The sequence below is a fragment of the Heterocephalus glaber genome, unplaced genomic scaffold, assembly GCF_053883595.1.
Source record: "Heterocephalus glaber isolate CG9 unplaced genomic scaffold, H.glaber_assembly_v1.0 deba00001457, whole genome shotgun sequence".
Classification (NCBI taxonomy): domain Eukaryota; kingdom Metazoa; phylum Chordata; class Mammalia; order Rodentia; family Bathyergidae; genus Heterocephalus; species Heterocephalus glaber.
The window spans coordinates 1,345,652-1,362,194 of NW_028258305.1; the positions used below are offsets into that span (position 1 = coordinate 1,345,652).

Here is a 16,543-nt window from a genome sequence, read left to right on the forward strand (position 1 = left end):
GCCATGACAACACAACTAAAGACATGAAAGAGGACTTCCAGAACTACTTCAGAAAGTGGCAACAACGATGGTATGTGTGTGTTCAAAGTGAGACGCTCACTGAGGTTTGTTTTGGTACCGGGGATCGAACTCGGGACCTTGCAATTGCGAGGCAGGCACCAGAACCACTGAGCTAAATCCCCGGCCCCGTTCACTGTTGTTTCTGATCACACCTCATACTTTTACAAATATCAGATGAATTATTATAGGGGTATTCTAGTTTACGCATTTCCTTCTACTTCAAACATGGTCTTGTGACTATAGCTCAGTGGTTTAGTGCTTGCCTAGCCTAGCATGCCTGAGGTTCTGGGTTTCATCTTCAGCACGGCAAATCATTGTCGTCATCATCATCATCATCATCATCATCATGTGTAAAAAGCCTGGTTCTCAAGAGAGATTATGTAAAGGTGCAAATTTCCAATGATGAATGTTATTATATTGTATACCTAAAATGTACTAATGATTAGAATGAATAATCGATAATGCAAAATAGGAAGAAAAGGTCCAAAGGGGTAGGGGTAGGGGGAGGGGTAGGGGAAAGGAAAGAAGGGAAAGGAAAAATGCTGAGAAATGGAAAAAATGGAAATAAAGTCTTTGTAAATAGGGAAGGGTGGAGGGCATGAAGGGAGGGCTAGGAATGGGGAAAAAATAAGAGCCAAGATGCATTATATAAAGGTACAATTCCCAATGAGGAATGTAATTGTGTTGTATACCTACAATGTACCAATAAAAGAATTTAATAATAAAAAAAGAAAGAACCAACATGCATGATGTAAAGGTACAAGTTCCCAATGAGAAATGTAAATGTGTTGTATACCTAAAATGTACCAATAAAAGAATTTAAGAAAAAAAAAAAAGAAATGGAAAAAATGGAAATAAAGTCTTTGTAAATAGGGGAGGGTGGAGGGGGTGAAGGGAGGGCTAGGAATGGGGAAAAAATAAGAACCAAGATGCATCATGTAAAGGTACAATTCCCAATGAGAAATATAACTGTGTTGTATACCTAAAATGTACCAATAAAAGAATTTAAGAAAAAAAAAAAAGCCTGGTCCTTTTTTCTCTTTAGAAGCCACAGTCTAATTTGAAAATGCCCTGAGAAAATCTTGACAGCTGAGAGAACTGCATACAGTGTGTTTCATACATAAAATCCTACTTCAGCATTTAGGAATGTTCATTTTAGATAGAAGGCATAAAACTGAAATCTCAATTTTTTATTTATTAAAGATCTCTCATGGCTTATTGTGAGACAGCAAAGATCCCCTACTATATGCCTTTTCTATATTCTTTGTATTTAATTTTTTCTATTGTATTTTGATTGCTACTTGAAATCTATACCATACCCTACCCAATGCTACAGATAAAATATAGAAATTCAATTATAGCAATAATTTAAAATCTTTAATGAAAATAAAGTACAAGTTCACAAAATAAGTTGTTTACTTGCTAAAATATTTCTATAAGCTTAAAATTTTCTATTACATTTATTGCAATATGTAACTTGATGTTTAAAGAGCTACATTTAACAGTTTAATGCAGAATATATAAATTTTGGTAAAAGCATTGATGACATTCTCTATATTTGTCTTTAGTCTCTCCCTAGAGTGTATATACATTAATTTGCTTAAAAATGTTTTCCTGATTTTTTTTTTAAGTGCTAAAATACTTTTGCTCAGTAGTTACATGAGGATTGGTTCCAGGACAACCCCCCTCCTTGACATCAAATTTGAGAATGTTCAAATCCCTCATGAAAAATGATAATAGTTTTATATGTAACATACACACATTCTCCTTTATACATTAAACCATCTCTAGATTACTTGTACTAATCCTAATACAATACGAGAGCTAAATGAACTGTTAAAATCTATTATTTAGAGGGGAAGTCTGTATATTATCTCGGGGTGTGGCTCAGTAGTAAAGCATTTGTGAATATGTGGGAGGCCCCAGGTTCCATCCCCAGCATGAAAAAAAAAACCAGTCTGTTCATAGATGTAGAACCCACAATTGCAAAATACATTATTTAAATGGTTGCAGATTAATATTTTGAGATAAAAGACTTGGGTGAGTACTGTGCAACAGAGCTTTCTGTAATAAAATTTGATAGCCTCTAGGTATGTAGTAGTTATCAAACATTTGAAATGTGGCCAACAAGATAGAAAAACTGAATGATAATTTTATTCAATTTGAATTAATGTAAATTTAAATAGCTACAAGTGGGTAGTAGCTACCATCTTGGACAACTCAGCCTAAATGACTACCCAAATTTCACACAGAAATGAACTGGAGCCAGAGGTGAGATTAGAACAAGGGTCTTACTCTAGCCTTGAATTCCATCTTATATGTGGAGCTTATGGATGCAGATTTTTTAATATGTAAGAGTATTAGCGAGCTAACACAACTGATGTCTTCTCTAGTGCCATAATGTTCCTGATTTACATTAAAATATTTTGTTATATTTAGGTAAATATTATAAGGTAAATGCTTTTAGTAAGCTAGAAAAATGGAAATATTTTTAAAGTCCAAGTAACCAGGTTTTTTCCTTGTTATATACTTGTATCTGCAAGAGACCAAAGGAACAGGTGAATTTTTTAATTCAGAGAAACAACTTTAAACCGGGTATGATGGTGCATGTCTGTAATCCCAAACTCTAGGAGGCTGCAGCAAGAGGATCCCAAATCTGAGTCCAGCCTGGGCAATTAGGTGACCTAGCAAAACCCTGACTAAAAAATAAAATTATAAAGGGCTGGGGAGAAACCTCAGTGACAAGCCCTGAGTTCAATCCCCAGTACTGAAAAACAACAAAACGAAACACAGATAACCTAGAACACCTCAGTAGCTCTATAACAGATGTAAACCACACCTCCACCTGCCTTGGTCTCTCTGACCACACTTCTCTATCTAGCAGCACTGGATGACATTTTTCACCTATTGACCTTGAACTCCTCTCTTGGCCTTCTGACACATCCATGACCTTTATCACTTCTTTCTCCTTAACTGTAGACCTTACCTTTATTCTGCCTTTGGCCTGCCTCCGTTGCTTCTCTACTTTCTGATCTCTGTCCCTGACAGTCATTTTTATGTAGATAATTACTCAACTGCAAGATACTTCTCTATGGAAAAATAATTAGCACTGAAAAAGAATACAGATCTTTATGCAAAAAGTGTTAACTACCTATAAAATCACTATTATTTTTTCCTGAAACTCATTAGATAATGGATGCAAGAGGTTTAGGAATAAATCTTAGAAAATCTTTTTCCCTCTTTTTCTTTTCAGTTCAGTGTTTAGTACAGAAACAACTTCTATAACCAATTTATCACCTGTTTTGGAAGCTTTTCCTAATTGAAAAACTGTCATGTGGTGTAGCATGTGGTATATGCTTATAGTCCCTCCCAGCCACTCAAGAGGCTGAGGCAGGAGAATCACTTGAGTTCATGAGTTCAAGACCTACATTGGCAACATAGTGAGACCTGTCTCAAAAATAAAAACAAAACACACAACAAAAAATTATACTAATTCATGTTTTATCTAAAACTGATAAACGTTTCACTCTGGACAAACTCAAGGTTACTTCTCTTCTAGAATTAGAAAAGTTGCAAAATGTTCACCATTTTAAAAATAAAGAAAAAATTCCACTCTGTACATAACTTCCTCCAACCCCATTAATTCACAAATATTTTGAGTATTGTTTCCATTAGACCACAAAAATACAATTTATTTTCATATATTTTGTAAGAAAAATGTAATTTTTATTGTTTTCAATATAAAATATACAGAATTTCAGCTATGGTATAACTTAAATAGGCACTTGTAGGAAGGCCAACTTTTTGTCAAATAGTTTCTATGGAGAAATGAGTTCCCAAGATGGAATTTAGAACTTTTAGCACAAACCTCTGCTCCTCAGCAAGAAGGTAATAACTCACTTCTTGGGTGCCAAGAAACTTTTCCTAAACCATACGGCAGAGCAAGGTGTTTGCTGATTTCTCCTCACTACAAAAAGAAACAAAAACCCCCACAAAGGATACTGAGACAGAAGGCAACCTATTCTTCAGGCAGCCAAGTGCCCACTTACATAGGAGTTTTGTGGCATGACACGAGGTGGCAAAAAGGTACAAATATTCTTTTAAAGTTTTTGTTTGTTTTTTGTTTTTTTCAAAGGCAGGGTCTTGCTATGTAGTCCAGGCTGGCCTTGAACTCACAGCAATCCTCTTGCTTCAGTCTCCCAAAGTGCTGGGATTATAGGCATGTGCCACCATGCCAGGTGAAAGAGGGTACAAATTTGGAATTCTTGAGTGGGAAGATATGTTTTATTCAGGAGGAGAGGTTGGTGTTTCCTCTCAGTCTGTGTTAAGAATACACATGCTCTAAAAAGAAATAGGCATTACTTTCAAGGGGTTTTGACCCTTGTTTTTCACTGACATTTTCTCTTTGACATTACTAAATATAATTATGAATAAAAGTGCATATTTTTGGGAAATAGAACACTGGAATACCTTAAAAAACAAACACAAAACCTCTAGGAATAGTAATTTGTTTCTTCTGTAATTTTATTTTATTTTTTTTGGCAGTAATGGGGATTGAATCCAGGACTTCTCATATTCCCAGCTCTTTTTTAGTTTTTTGAGACAGGAGTTTGCTAAGTTGTTCAGACTGGACTCAAACTTGTGATCCTCCTTAGACTCCCAGAGTATCGGGATTGTGGGTGTGTATCAAGCCCAGCTTGTGCATAACTCTTAAATACAAGTAAATGGCAGTGATCAGTCTTTCAAACATAAAGCGACCAGACAGCCAATCAGGGCTAGTGACTTAGGGAGACCATGCCTCAAAATTTAAAAAAATTTAAAAAGGACTGGGAATACAGCTGCTTGCAAAAGTCTAACCCCAGTACCAAGCAAAGCCTCAGTGAGGTGTGGTGGCACACACCTATAACCCCAGTGCTCTGGGAGGCTGAGGGAAGAGGAGGATCTCAAGTTCAAGTTCAAGCTCACTCTGGGCAACTTATCGAGACTCTGTCTCAATATAAAAATAGAAAAAGGGCTGGGATGTAGCAGTGTAAAGGCCCTGGATTCAATCCCCAATACTTCAAAATAAAATAAAGTAGCTTTTGGATATCAGTATGCTCTAGAAGGCCTATAATGTCCTGTAATTTCTTAAAGATAATTGTTTTCTAGGAAAAATAACTCACAAAGATATGTCTATTGCTGATTAATTTACTTAGTTTTTTTTTTTTTTTAAGTTTGCTTTTAGTAGGACCATTTGGTACCTGTTCCCTCTCTTACTAAGCTTCACACCATAATTCAATGAAAAGAAAAAGGAGAGTGACTACTGATTACAGTTTTCTACTTGGGGAGGATACTAAATGTTAATTTTGGATTTCTCATTGGATTCAGATTAGTTTTAGCGTTGGAGATGTAACCTGTCACATGCCTATACTTTATGTAGTGGACCCAAGGCCCAACAGACTGTTAAGGGGTGAATGTTGGGAAGTCAGCAGGAAGAACAGGAGCAAGTAAAGAGATTGGCCTTATATTTCTTGTTTTGGTCTGTCAGAACCTAACCAATTTTTCATAATTCTCAGCTAATTTCTGATATAGGTTCACACAAGATATCTGTTAAATAAGTGCAATCTAAATTGCCTCAAACATAAAATTATGGGTTACTTTAAAATTTCTGCATTCCATATAACTCAAATTCCTTCTTCGTATTTAACGTTCAGTCAAAAATGTAATTTAATTTTCACTGAAAATGTTCAAGGGATACGCACAAATGCAGCAACAGTGACTATCTGAGAAAAAGAGCTGCTAGTGAAATTTTTAACATATTACTTTAAAAATACGCCTTTTTATAAAACATTAATTAAACATATTTGGAAAAGGTTACACATTTAGCTTAGGGACTTTTCCGGAGGTGTAAGTAGTGGAAGAAACTCACTTCTTGGTCTTTCCCTGACACTTTCACTGCACAACACTCTTTATGTCTGTTACTTTCTCTCATTCATCCTGACAGAACCAAAATAGCTCTTGAGAGACAGACGTGTAGGGTCCACCACTGAGCCTTTATTTTCTATGTATATCACATAGGGAAATAACTAGTATAGAAAAGAATAAAGTTCTCCAGTAAGAAGCATAAAGAGATTGCCTTTAAAATACTTTTTTTTTTTTTAATGAAACTACTTAAAGGATTTGCCAGTAAGGAGTTTCTAGCCACTCAGAAAACTTCGTCTTTTTTTTCCTCTCTCGGCCATACATACATACGCACAGATAGTTGCAAAATGTTTTCTTCATAAACCACGTCTCAACTCTCTTGGCAGCTTACTTTCTCTTCTGTCTCTCGCATGGCTTTTCTCCTTACGCTTTTCTGGATTTCATTTCCTACCGTCTAAATTTTTTGGGAAGGTAATTGCCATTAGTGCAGACAACCTTAACTAAAAGGATTAAATGGGCAATCTGCATGCAAGCGTTTGTCAAAAACAAACGCTGACGCATCCCGCCAAAGGGCAGCTGGAAGGATTAAGGAAAACACAGCTGGGGGAGACTGTGCCGGACTGCGAAGCAGCCCCGCTACTGTCATCCAGTGGGTTCCCCACACCTCAAGATGCGGCCAGCTTTGGCTCTTGAGTCTCCAACCGAGCTCCAAACTCTGCCAGTTTACACTAGTGTGGCCCTGCGGGTGCTGCAGCAGGGTAACAACGGTGCAGATCCGCCAAGCAGTTAGATGGTGGCTCCAAGTCGGTGAGCAAACGCAAAGATGCCTTTGATTTCCTCTAGCCGCAAGAATTGGATTTTTCCTTTCTTTGGTGAGCGTCTGGGTGGCTCTGACACTTTCAGGCCGTCCATCGGCTCCTCCCCTTCAAGAGGCTCACTTTGCTCGGCCGAGTCTCCTCTTCGCGGGCAGCTCGCACACCCTTGGCATTTTCTCCCAGCCGGGGAACCCTCGCATTTCCTCCTCCTCCCCGCCCCGCCTTTCTCCCTACCCTCCTCCAGCCACGTGATAGGAAGGGCTCTGCCACTCGACGTCACCGACGTCCGCGCCCCCGCCCCCTCCCCCGCTGCACTCCGCGCGCCGCGGGTGGCCGGCGCGGAGGGTGAAAGTGGTCCGCGCGCTCCGCGCTCCCCAACCAGAGCTCGCCAGTGCGCCGCGGCGGCCATGCCGAGCGGGCGCGCGGGTTCCCGGATGTGCGGCGCTCACTGAAGCCCCGCCCCAGCCGCCGGCCCCGCGCGCCCCCGCCCTCCGCCCCGCGCGCGCCGCTGCGCTCCGCTTTCCCCTCCCTCTCCTGCCCTCCCCTTTTTTCGTGCCTCGAGGTTGCGGGTCAGCGCGAGCCACTGCAGTGAGTCCGTCACGGCTCCGGCGCGAGCGCGAGGCTGCAGCCCCGGAGCCGCCTGGCCCTCTCGGCCCCCGCTCCCCTCCTCTTCCTGTCCTCCCTCCTGCCGTCTCTCCTCCCGCGCTCTCGGTTTCTGAATCTCGACCTTAATTTCGCTCTCTCGCGTGCCCAGTCACCCGGCCGGCGCGGGCCCCGCGGCGCCGCTTCCCCTCCCCCAGCCCGCACCCCCTCCCCGGGCGTCCCGAGGGCCGCCACTGGGCTGCCGTCGCTGTCGCTTCCTGCGGAGCCCGTCCGCGCCGACAGTCTACACCTCGCCCGCGAGCCGCCGACCCGCTGAGCAAAATGGTGAGACCCTGGCTTCCCGGTGACCATCTCTCCCCGCCCGCCGCCTCCGAGCCTCGACAACCCCAGCCCCGCCCGGGCCACCTCCCCCGGTGGAAAATTCGAGAGACCCGGGCCCGACCGGTGTCGCGGCGGCCCGAGCGGGTTGGCGGCCGGCGGGGGCGGGGGCGGCGGGCGGCTGCTTGACAGGACGGCGGGGGGCCCCCGCGCCCGCCCCCGGCCTCTGGGGCGCCTCGATGCCGCCCCGCCCGCGCGCCCGGGATTCCGCCCCGCCGCGACCCTCGTCGCCGCCCCCGCCGCCAGCCGGACGCTGGCCCCTGTCGCCCAGCATTACTTCTTTCCCGATCTTCCTCCACGTGGAGCCCCCTTCCGCCCCCAGACTTACTGTTTCTCAAGTTGGAGGGGATTCTGAAATCCTATGGAAATGATAATAGGTAGCAAATGGCGCTTTATGTAAGACCCAGTTTCTCTCCCGAGCTGCTCTTTCTCCCACTCATTCCCTATTTTCTAGCAGTGAGTCTTGGCAAGAGTCCTGTCTCTTCTTTCTCTCTCCTGTGTTTATTTCGCTGCTGTTTGCAACCATGGGGGGGTTCTTTAGCTGCTGCTTTTCTCTGCACCGGCGAACCGGAAAGGCCCAAGGTATATATTCATAAAAACAGGCCAGCTTGGTCTTCGAGAACTGGAGATACTTATTTTTTAAGGCTTCCCTACTGGCCAAGATGTTTTATTTTCTTTGTTACTTTCATGTGTCTATCTCTTGGGGTGGTTGTTTTTGAATCATGGCGATTTAAATTTGTCTTTCGTTACCCTCACAGTAATCCCTAGGTAGAATTTAGTGCTGTAGTGTTTCAGACCGACGCTAGGGGTGTGTCTTTCGTCCGTCACTGTGGCCAAGAAATCAACGACGCCCTTTTAGCCTGTTACTTTACCGATTCTCTAGCTCCGGTTAGCTCGTGTAGTTTCCTCTTTGTAATGGAGAATTATAGTAGAAAAAATTGCAGTGACAATTCTGTATGTATCAGTTATTCGAATGAGAGATTGGATTGTTACACTTTGTCCAAAGTCTTTGAACGGTTGTCAGGAGATTTTTAATTGATACTGCCTAATTTCTTACACCTTTTGATTGTATGATATTCCACCCTGTATGTAGAATTTAAGTACTTAAGATACAGTGATGGATTAGTGAAGAAAGGAATTCTGTTTATTACACTTGAAAAATCAATTTGCGGTGCTGGTGAGGGAAGAATGTGGAATTAGAATATGCAAGCAAGTCACCTTTTTAAAAAATATAGGGCAGATGATTAAGTGTGTTTATTGGCATACTTAAAAACCATGTTGGAGCAGACTTAAGATTTTGATATGTAGAGGACAATTTTTCCCTGCCAGTTTTGGAGGCAGCTTAGATAGCTTTGGTCAACCAAAGTCACAAAACTTAGGCTTTTCCAGACTGTACTGGAAACAATTTAGAAAGATCAGAGCCATTCACAGTACAATCTTTTTGTTGGCACAGTCTTTTTAAGTTAGGAATGCACGTTAGTGCTTTAACAGAACTTTATATGCATATATTTTGCTTGAGGTTTAGGGTCTTCAAGATAATGTATTTAATTTTTGGTGCTGGAGTTTGAACTCAGGGCTTTGCATGCTAATGTGTTCCACCACTGCGCTATGCGGGGGTGGGGGGTGGGGGAGCGCCCCTCAGCCCCTAAATCTCTTATCTTTTTGGTACTCTGTGTTTCCTAATCTTTTAAAATATTTTAAGATGTGCCTTATGTGCTGTTTTCTTCCAGGTCGTTATTTTCCTACTCTTCCCTCCAGTTTCCTTTTAAGTTTTCTGATTCATCCTTGGCTCTTTTTCTCTCCCATCTTTTCAATACCATTTCAGGCCTGGCATCAGTGTGGCTTCCCAAGTTTAGGATTATTTTGGTCTGCTGAATTATAACATTGGTTTGGAAATTTCAAGGTCCTATCCATACCTCAATTTTGCCATATGGGATACTGATTAACTCAAATAAGCCAGGCAGTGATCAGGTTAATTTTCCCAATTAAACATCTAGATCTGAAAATTTTCATTCCTTTTGGAAAAGTTCTTGTAACTCTTAGTGGTTATCATGGACATACTTACATTTTTGTTAACACATTTTATAAATCTATTACTATGACTGATTAATTGAAGTACGGAGAAAGTAAGAGAACATTTAAAATGTAATTGAATCTCTTAACCAGGTATTTTAGTTGCTGTCTTAAAAGTAGTTTACTTTTTTTTCCCTTGAAAGTTAATTTTTTTTCTCCCTTCCTATCCCCTTATTTGAATTTTGAACTGTTAGTAGGAAAATGAAGATTAGGGGTATGTATTTAAACATCTGTGATACTGAGCTCCTAGGAATTTTCCTCAAGCCAGGTTGTTTGTATCTGGTTTTGTTGGAATAGAAAATAATGGATTTTGTTCTGGATGCTCATATGAACATACTTAATTAAGGTTTATTTCTTAAGACAACATGAATTTTATAAAGAACCTTTTGTCTTTGTGTTTTTAACTCTTTATTAAAGTAATCTTTATCTCCACAATCTGTAACTAGAACTAAATTTATTGTTTATGATTTTTTTTTTTTAAAGAGAAAGCAAGCTACCTATTATGGCCATCAAAATTAAAATTCAGTCATAAGGAGGCAGTTTCTGCCCCTTATGTCCTGTATTGGATAGGAAGAATAAAATGGCTGAAGGTATAAGATAAAGAACCTAGGATGAGTGGGGTGAGGTGATGCATGCCTTTGATCCCAGCACTTGGGAGGCTGAGACAGGAGGATCACCAAGAGTTCAAGGCCAGCCTGGGCTGCGGGCTGCATAGTGAGTTTGAGGCAAGCCTGAACTGCATAGTGAGACCCTGTCTCAAAAAAAAAGGCATAGGGTCAGTCAACAATGAGAGAAACAGACAAATATGGAAGAATTAGGCCTTTATCATAGATAATAAGGCAATATAAGGAAGTAAGATTGGGTTATGAGGGTTAAACAAGTCAAACAGACCAGAGATTTACTCATGAACAGATACTTGTTCATTTTTGTCTGATGTTTGCTCATTATTGTGCTGTTTGTTGTTGAGGATTTTAAACTAATTGAAGGCAGGTTTTCTACCCTCACTTAAGTAGTTGTGAAATAAGTTAGCATGTGATGAATGTCATATGAATAATATACTCAAAGCCTGATAGAAATTGAAGAAAGAGTAAGATGAGAATTAGGGAAAGTTTTATAAAGGAAGTGAAAATTGTGCTGCATTTAAAAAGATTGTTAGGAGTGCAGAAGGGAGAGTTGAAGGTATCTTGAAGACGCTTTAAATCCTGAAGGTAAAAGAGATATGTCTTTGGAGCTGTAATTCTCAAAATGTGGCCTGGACCAGCAGCTCTAGTATCATTTGGAATTGTGTTGGAATCCTGCAGGAACAACTCTGGGGATGAAGCAACAGTCTGGATTTTACAGGTCTTCCTGTATAGGTGAATGTTTATCACTTTCACACTATCATAATGTTAAGTTGAACAAACCATAGTTAGACTTTACATGTACTTTTGTTCTCTAGTGGTTTGTACAGTTCATGTCTCTATTCCTGTGAATATAAGCTCCCTATCTGGACTTTCTATAGGTGATTGTGATGTGGGCTAAATTTTGAGAGCCACTGTTTAGAGCATTTCAAGGGATGTATTTATTTAAATTTTAGTCTAATATCTGTTACTCTGCCTAGTGCTAACTGTATTAAGGCAGGATTGTTGTCTCTTAAGTACTTAATCAGATAGGGTAAATAAGATAACGACTATTCAGTGTGGTATGTGCTATTAACAAACTAAGTGTGGGTGCTTTAAGAGTGTGTGGCAGGGAGGAAGAGGCTTAATCCAAACTGGGATCAGAGTCAGTCACCCAAAGCTTCTTGGAAGAGGTGGTGCCTGAGCTGAATCTTAAGAGAATGAACATTGAGCTAATGGGGAAGGGCACTGCAGATAGGGAGCTTCTGTTCAAAGTCATAGAGGCATGAACTGTACAAACCACTTAGAGAATGTAAATAAACATAGAGCCTGATTAATGATGATCAACTTATGACTTTCAACATTATGTTAGTGTGAAAGTGATAAACACCGAGTAGAAATTACTTTAACATAACTAACCTTGCTTGGTATGGTGGTGTGATCCCCGCACTGAGGAGGCTGAAGCAGGAGACTCACGAGTTTGAGTCCAGTTTGGACAACATATGAGTTTAAGGCCAGCCAGAACTCATAGTAAGACTCTGTCTCAAGACAAAACAACAAAAAACATAAACAATCACACACAAACCATACATTGATGATGAATACGTATCCAACCATTCTGGTTTTTACTGTCAGTATGCAACAAATTATATGAGCTATGCAGTACTTTTTTTTATAAAATGGACTTTGTGTTAGATGATTTTGCCCCAGTAGATTAATTTGAGTGTTGCGAGCATATTTAAGGAGAGCTACAGGTTAAGCTATGATGTTTCGTAAATTAAACATATTAAATGTATTTTCAAAGCTGGGCATCGTGGCCTACTGTAGTCCCAGTACTCTGGGAGCTTGAGGCAGGAGGGTCTCAAGTTTAAGTGCAACCCGACTAACTTAGTGAAACACTGTACCAGAATAAAAAAGGGCTGGGGTTATAGTCCAGTGGATAGGCCCCAGGTGAAATCTCCAGAAACATATACAGAAAAACAAAAACCTTTTTTTTTTTGGTACTGGGGATCGAACTCAGGACCTTGCGCTTTCAAGGCAGGTGGTGGAACCACTGAGCTAAATCCCCAGCCCAAAACATTTTTGATACATATCTTCAACCTATAGTGGGTCTTATTAGGATGTGACCCCATCAGAAGTTGAGAAACATTTGTATTCAGCATAGCTGGAGAACAGGGGAGTAGGGTGGAGAGGAGAGAGTGTTATGAAGATTGAGGCTTTATCATGGGAGGGGTGCATATCATGAGATTTTAAATTTTCCTAAAAAATTTTAAGCTATTACTTTTAAGCAGGAGAATGATGTTGTCTCATTTACTGTTAAGGCTTTCTCCTTTGTACATGTTGAAATTTTTTTTTTTTTTCTTTTTTGAGATACTGGGGATTGAATTCAAGACCTTGCCCATACTAGGTAAACACTCTACCACTGAGCTATACCTCCAGCTGTACGTGTTGAGTTTAAAGTTGCCTAGAGTCACCTATGTAGTTATGGGCAAGAGGTTATATCTGGAGCTCTGAAGAGAGATCTGGGCTTGGATTAAAGATTTGAGTGTTGTCTTTGTATTTGTTCCAGGTAGTGGGGTCCATGAAATTAGAAGAAATCTTGTATAGAGAGAATATAAAACTAGATGCAAAGTGATCAAAATTCCAAAGGACACTGCATATGAGATGCAGGAAGTGAATGAGCAGCCCTCATGATTTAAGAATGAATAGCTAGAGAGAGAAATTAACAAAGTGATGTCAGATTGAGAGAGTTTTAAGAAAGGAGATAGGAGTGAATAGTTACTTCAGAAATCAGGAAAGAAGAACTTAATAGGGTCTTTTGGAGTGATCAGGAGGGTTCTGGTGACTTTGGCCATAGTGGTTTGTTATCGCAAGAAAGACCAGGATGTAGTGACTTGAGGAATAAATAGGTGAACAGACATAGAGTGAAGATGTAGACTGCTGCTTTAAGCTTTGAGTAGGAGGATGAAAACTAGAGAATTTAGGTGTGAGGAAGGATTTACCTTGAGTCAGAGGACCAAGCCAGAAAAAGAAGAGAGCAAGAGGTTTTTTTTCAGTCTTTTCAGAAAAAGGATGAATTATTGACTGATGTCCGTAAGACAGTAAAGTATGACTCTCCTTAGACAAGAAGAGAGATTTTTTTCATTCCTTAATGTGAAAGGGAAAGAGGTAAAGATAAAATCTGTTTATAGGTTATATAAGAGTTTCGAGTGGAAAGGAAGTAAAGTTGTGAATTGCCTTACCTAACTCAATTTGCTTCCATTTGGGAACCGTGGATTAATCTGAAAATAAGATGCTGGATGATTTGGAAGAAGTGGAAATTGTAGGTGGAAGTACTGCCTTGAGCTATTATAGGTTTGAAGTTACAAAGATTTGAAGGTGAATAGAGATGGAGATATTTTAAATATAGACTTGAAAAGACAATCTCGTGAATGGTTATAAAGATAAGTATATTATTACTGAAAGGAAAGTAGGACTGAATTGCTAGCTGAAAGAAGTATTAAGAGATAAGTTTGCTTTTAGACAGTGAATTTAAAGGACTTGAGACATTCCATTATAAAAAGTAGAGTTAGAATGTTTGAGTCAAGTTGATAACTGAAGACAGGTTTATGATGAGGCTTTTCAAGATTTTGATGGAATTAGTCATTGGAAGAATAGCAATAATTGTTAAGATAGTAAGTTCAGTTCTTGATAATGGAAATACGATCTCAAGGGAGTGTAAGCTCTGTCAATCTAGAGACCTGTTTTTGGCTTTCATTGTTGTTTTCCAAATACTTTGTATTTAATAGATATTAAGCAGTGGTTGAAGAAGGAACATGTCAATGAATAAATAGAATAAAACAGGTGCTATGAAACATAGGCAATGGATGATTCCTTTTTTGAAAGGAAGGTCAAAGAATGGTTAACTTCTATGGTTTTTATTTGGAGTAAGTTCTTTTAGGATAAGGAAGATGTGAATATCCTTTAGAATTAGGAAATAGAACCCAGGAGAGAGCGTTGAGAGAAAGAATGATTAATGAAATAAGCCCTAGAAAAGATAGAGGAGAATAAAAGGAAAGAAGGTGAATCAGAAGAGATGTTGAGGGAAAAAATTGGGATAAGACTAGGTCCTAGCCACAGATATGTTTTAACAACATATTTCATACCAGCTGGCCTAAATTTCAGTGTCTCAATTCAGGGTAGTCTAAGGCAAGATTCTTTGTTAAGGTTGAGGCTAAAGCAAATGAGCTGGGAGGGTCAGTGCTGTGAAGACTATGCTATCAATTTTGGCAAATTTTATGGACAATTAATGTGGTATTAAGTAAATATTACTAAATAGCGGGCAAGATCTAGGAGAGGCCAACAGTGGATCAGTGACCAAGGAAGTAAGTCTAGGAAATTAGGAAATGGGTTTTAGCAAGAAAAGAGGTTAATACTTTGCCAGTTTTTGTTTTAGTAACTCAGTATTTGTGCTTGTGATCAAGTTACATAGGTCTGAAAGGAATAATTTTCTGAGTTGAGCAATATTTCTTAAGATTTTAAAAAATTTCTAAAGATACTCCCATCAATCTAATATATACATTTGCTTAAAAATTCCAGTGATACTGAAAGGTGTAAAATGGAAAGTAAGTCTTCTAGCTACCCATTCTGCTAAAAGGGAGTTTTAAATTTTTTCCCTCTCCCTTCCTTTGGGCCAACATACAAATTTATTATCACAAAGGGGTTTTAATGATAGCATGCTCCAGTTTACTCATAATCAATTTTGTTCCAGGGTTCTAAACTATGTATTAAATGTAAATATTGAGTCAGAAACACTTCGTAATTCTAATTAGCAGTTTTACAATGAGTGAGGTTGATAGTTTAATAAAAGTCTGAACTGACAATATTATGAAATTATTCTTATGGAAAGTAGTATCTTACTAGAATAAATTTTGCACTTAACATCTTATTAAGCATAAACTACCTAGCCGACAAATTCTTGAAAAGAGAAAATGACTTCCAAAGTGTAGTGGATAAAACATCTATTTTATTTCAAGCTTTCTAGATTAAAATTTCTTCTTCATTTTAATTTTTTCCATATAAGCCTTTTGTTCAGTAGCTCTCATTCACTTTTTCCTCTTCGAATTTTCTCCTTACTATCTGGTATTCCCTTCATGGTTAAATAGTGTATTATAACTAACATACATAAATGTTTTACATGAATAAAATTTAATAAATGATAAGTGACTTACGTATGTTTCTGTTTGTCTTTAGTTTTTATAGATTTATACGGCAAATTATTTAAAATAATTGATTTTTGTAGGAAATCATCAAAAATTTAGTATTAATTCAGAAAGACAGATTTCCATAGTTCGTTTATCTAGCTCTTTCTTAGGAATATCAGAGGGAGAGCCATATTGGTATCCCAGAAGCCATTTCTGTGAATGAGGTGTCATACTGACTTTTTCACTCTTAATGTTACAAAATTGATCCATGGTTTGGTCAGGCCTCTTGTGTACAATATAGAGTATTCATTTTTAGTTGTATGTTTAGAATTAAGTATGCATTTTAACCCAGGTAAAACTGGAAAAAGCATAACTGCCTGTAAAAAGGTTCAAGTCACTTATTTGCGCTCTTAGCACTTTTGTTTATCCTTTAGTTTTGGAGATAGTTTTCCTTCATATCCTTTTGAATGTGATGCTACAAGCAAGCTCCTGTTATAGGCATGCAATAAACTAGCATCCTTCAGTGTTGTTTGCTTATAAGGCAATCTTTAATAAAGATTAGAATCCCAGGAAAAATAAATGGGTAATGAGAAAAATCTGTGATCTTATGTTTATAGTGCAGCTGTTTTCCTAACAAATAAAACTTCATGAACTATAAACTAACAGTAATCTAGTTAAAAGAGTGAATCAAGGATACTTGAAATTTGCCTTCCTATCTTTACCACCTTTTGGACTCATGATCTTATTTTCTTTCTCTTGTTTATGTTCTTGTTTTTCAGTCCACTATAGTTATTTTTGGGGGGAGGATACTGGGGATCGAACTCGGGTCCTTGCGCTTGCAAGGCAGGTGGCAGAACCACTGAGCTAAATCCCCAGCCCCCCATATAGTTCTGTAATATCAAATTCAGGAAACATTACCTACAAGTGGCTG

At 39.3% G+C, this 16,543-nt stretch overlaps 1 protein-coding gene across 3 annotated transcripts in view; it reads left to right on the plus strand.

Annotated features, from left to right (window-relative positions):
- Positions 1 to 7,570: 7,570 nt before the first annotated feature.
- Positions 7,571 to 16,543, plus strand: part of Ppp3r1 (protein phosphatase 3 regulatory subunit B, alpha) — a 68,732-nt gene continuing 59,759 nt past the window's right edge. Inside the window, exon 1 of one of the 3 annotated variants that reach the window (XM_087216274.1) lies at positions 7,571 to 7,703. In XM_087216274.1, the coding sequence (XP_087072400.1) occupies positions 7,701 to 7,703 (3 nt within the window). In that variant the 5' untranslated portion in view covers positions 7,571 to 7,700. Of the gene's footprint in view, positions 7,704 to 8,087; positions 8,340 to 16,543 lie in introns of those variants that run through there. The other 2 variants (XM_087216273.1, XM_013074079.3) reach the window with 2 other exon arrangements.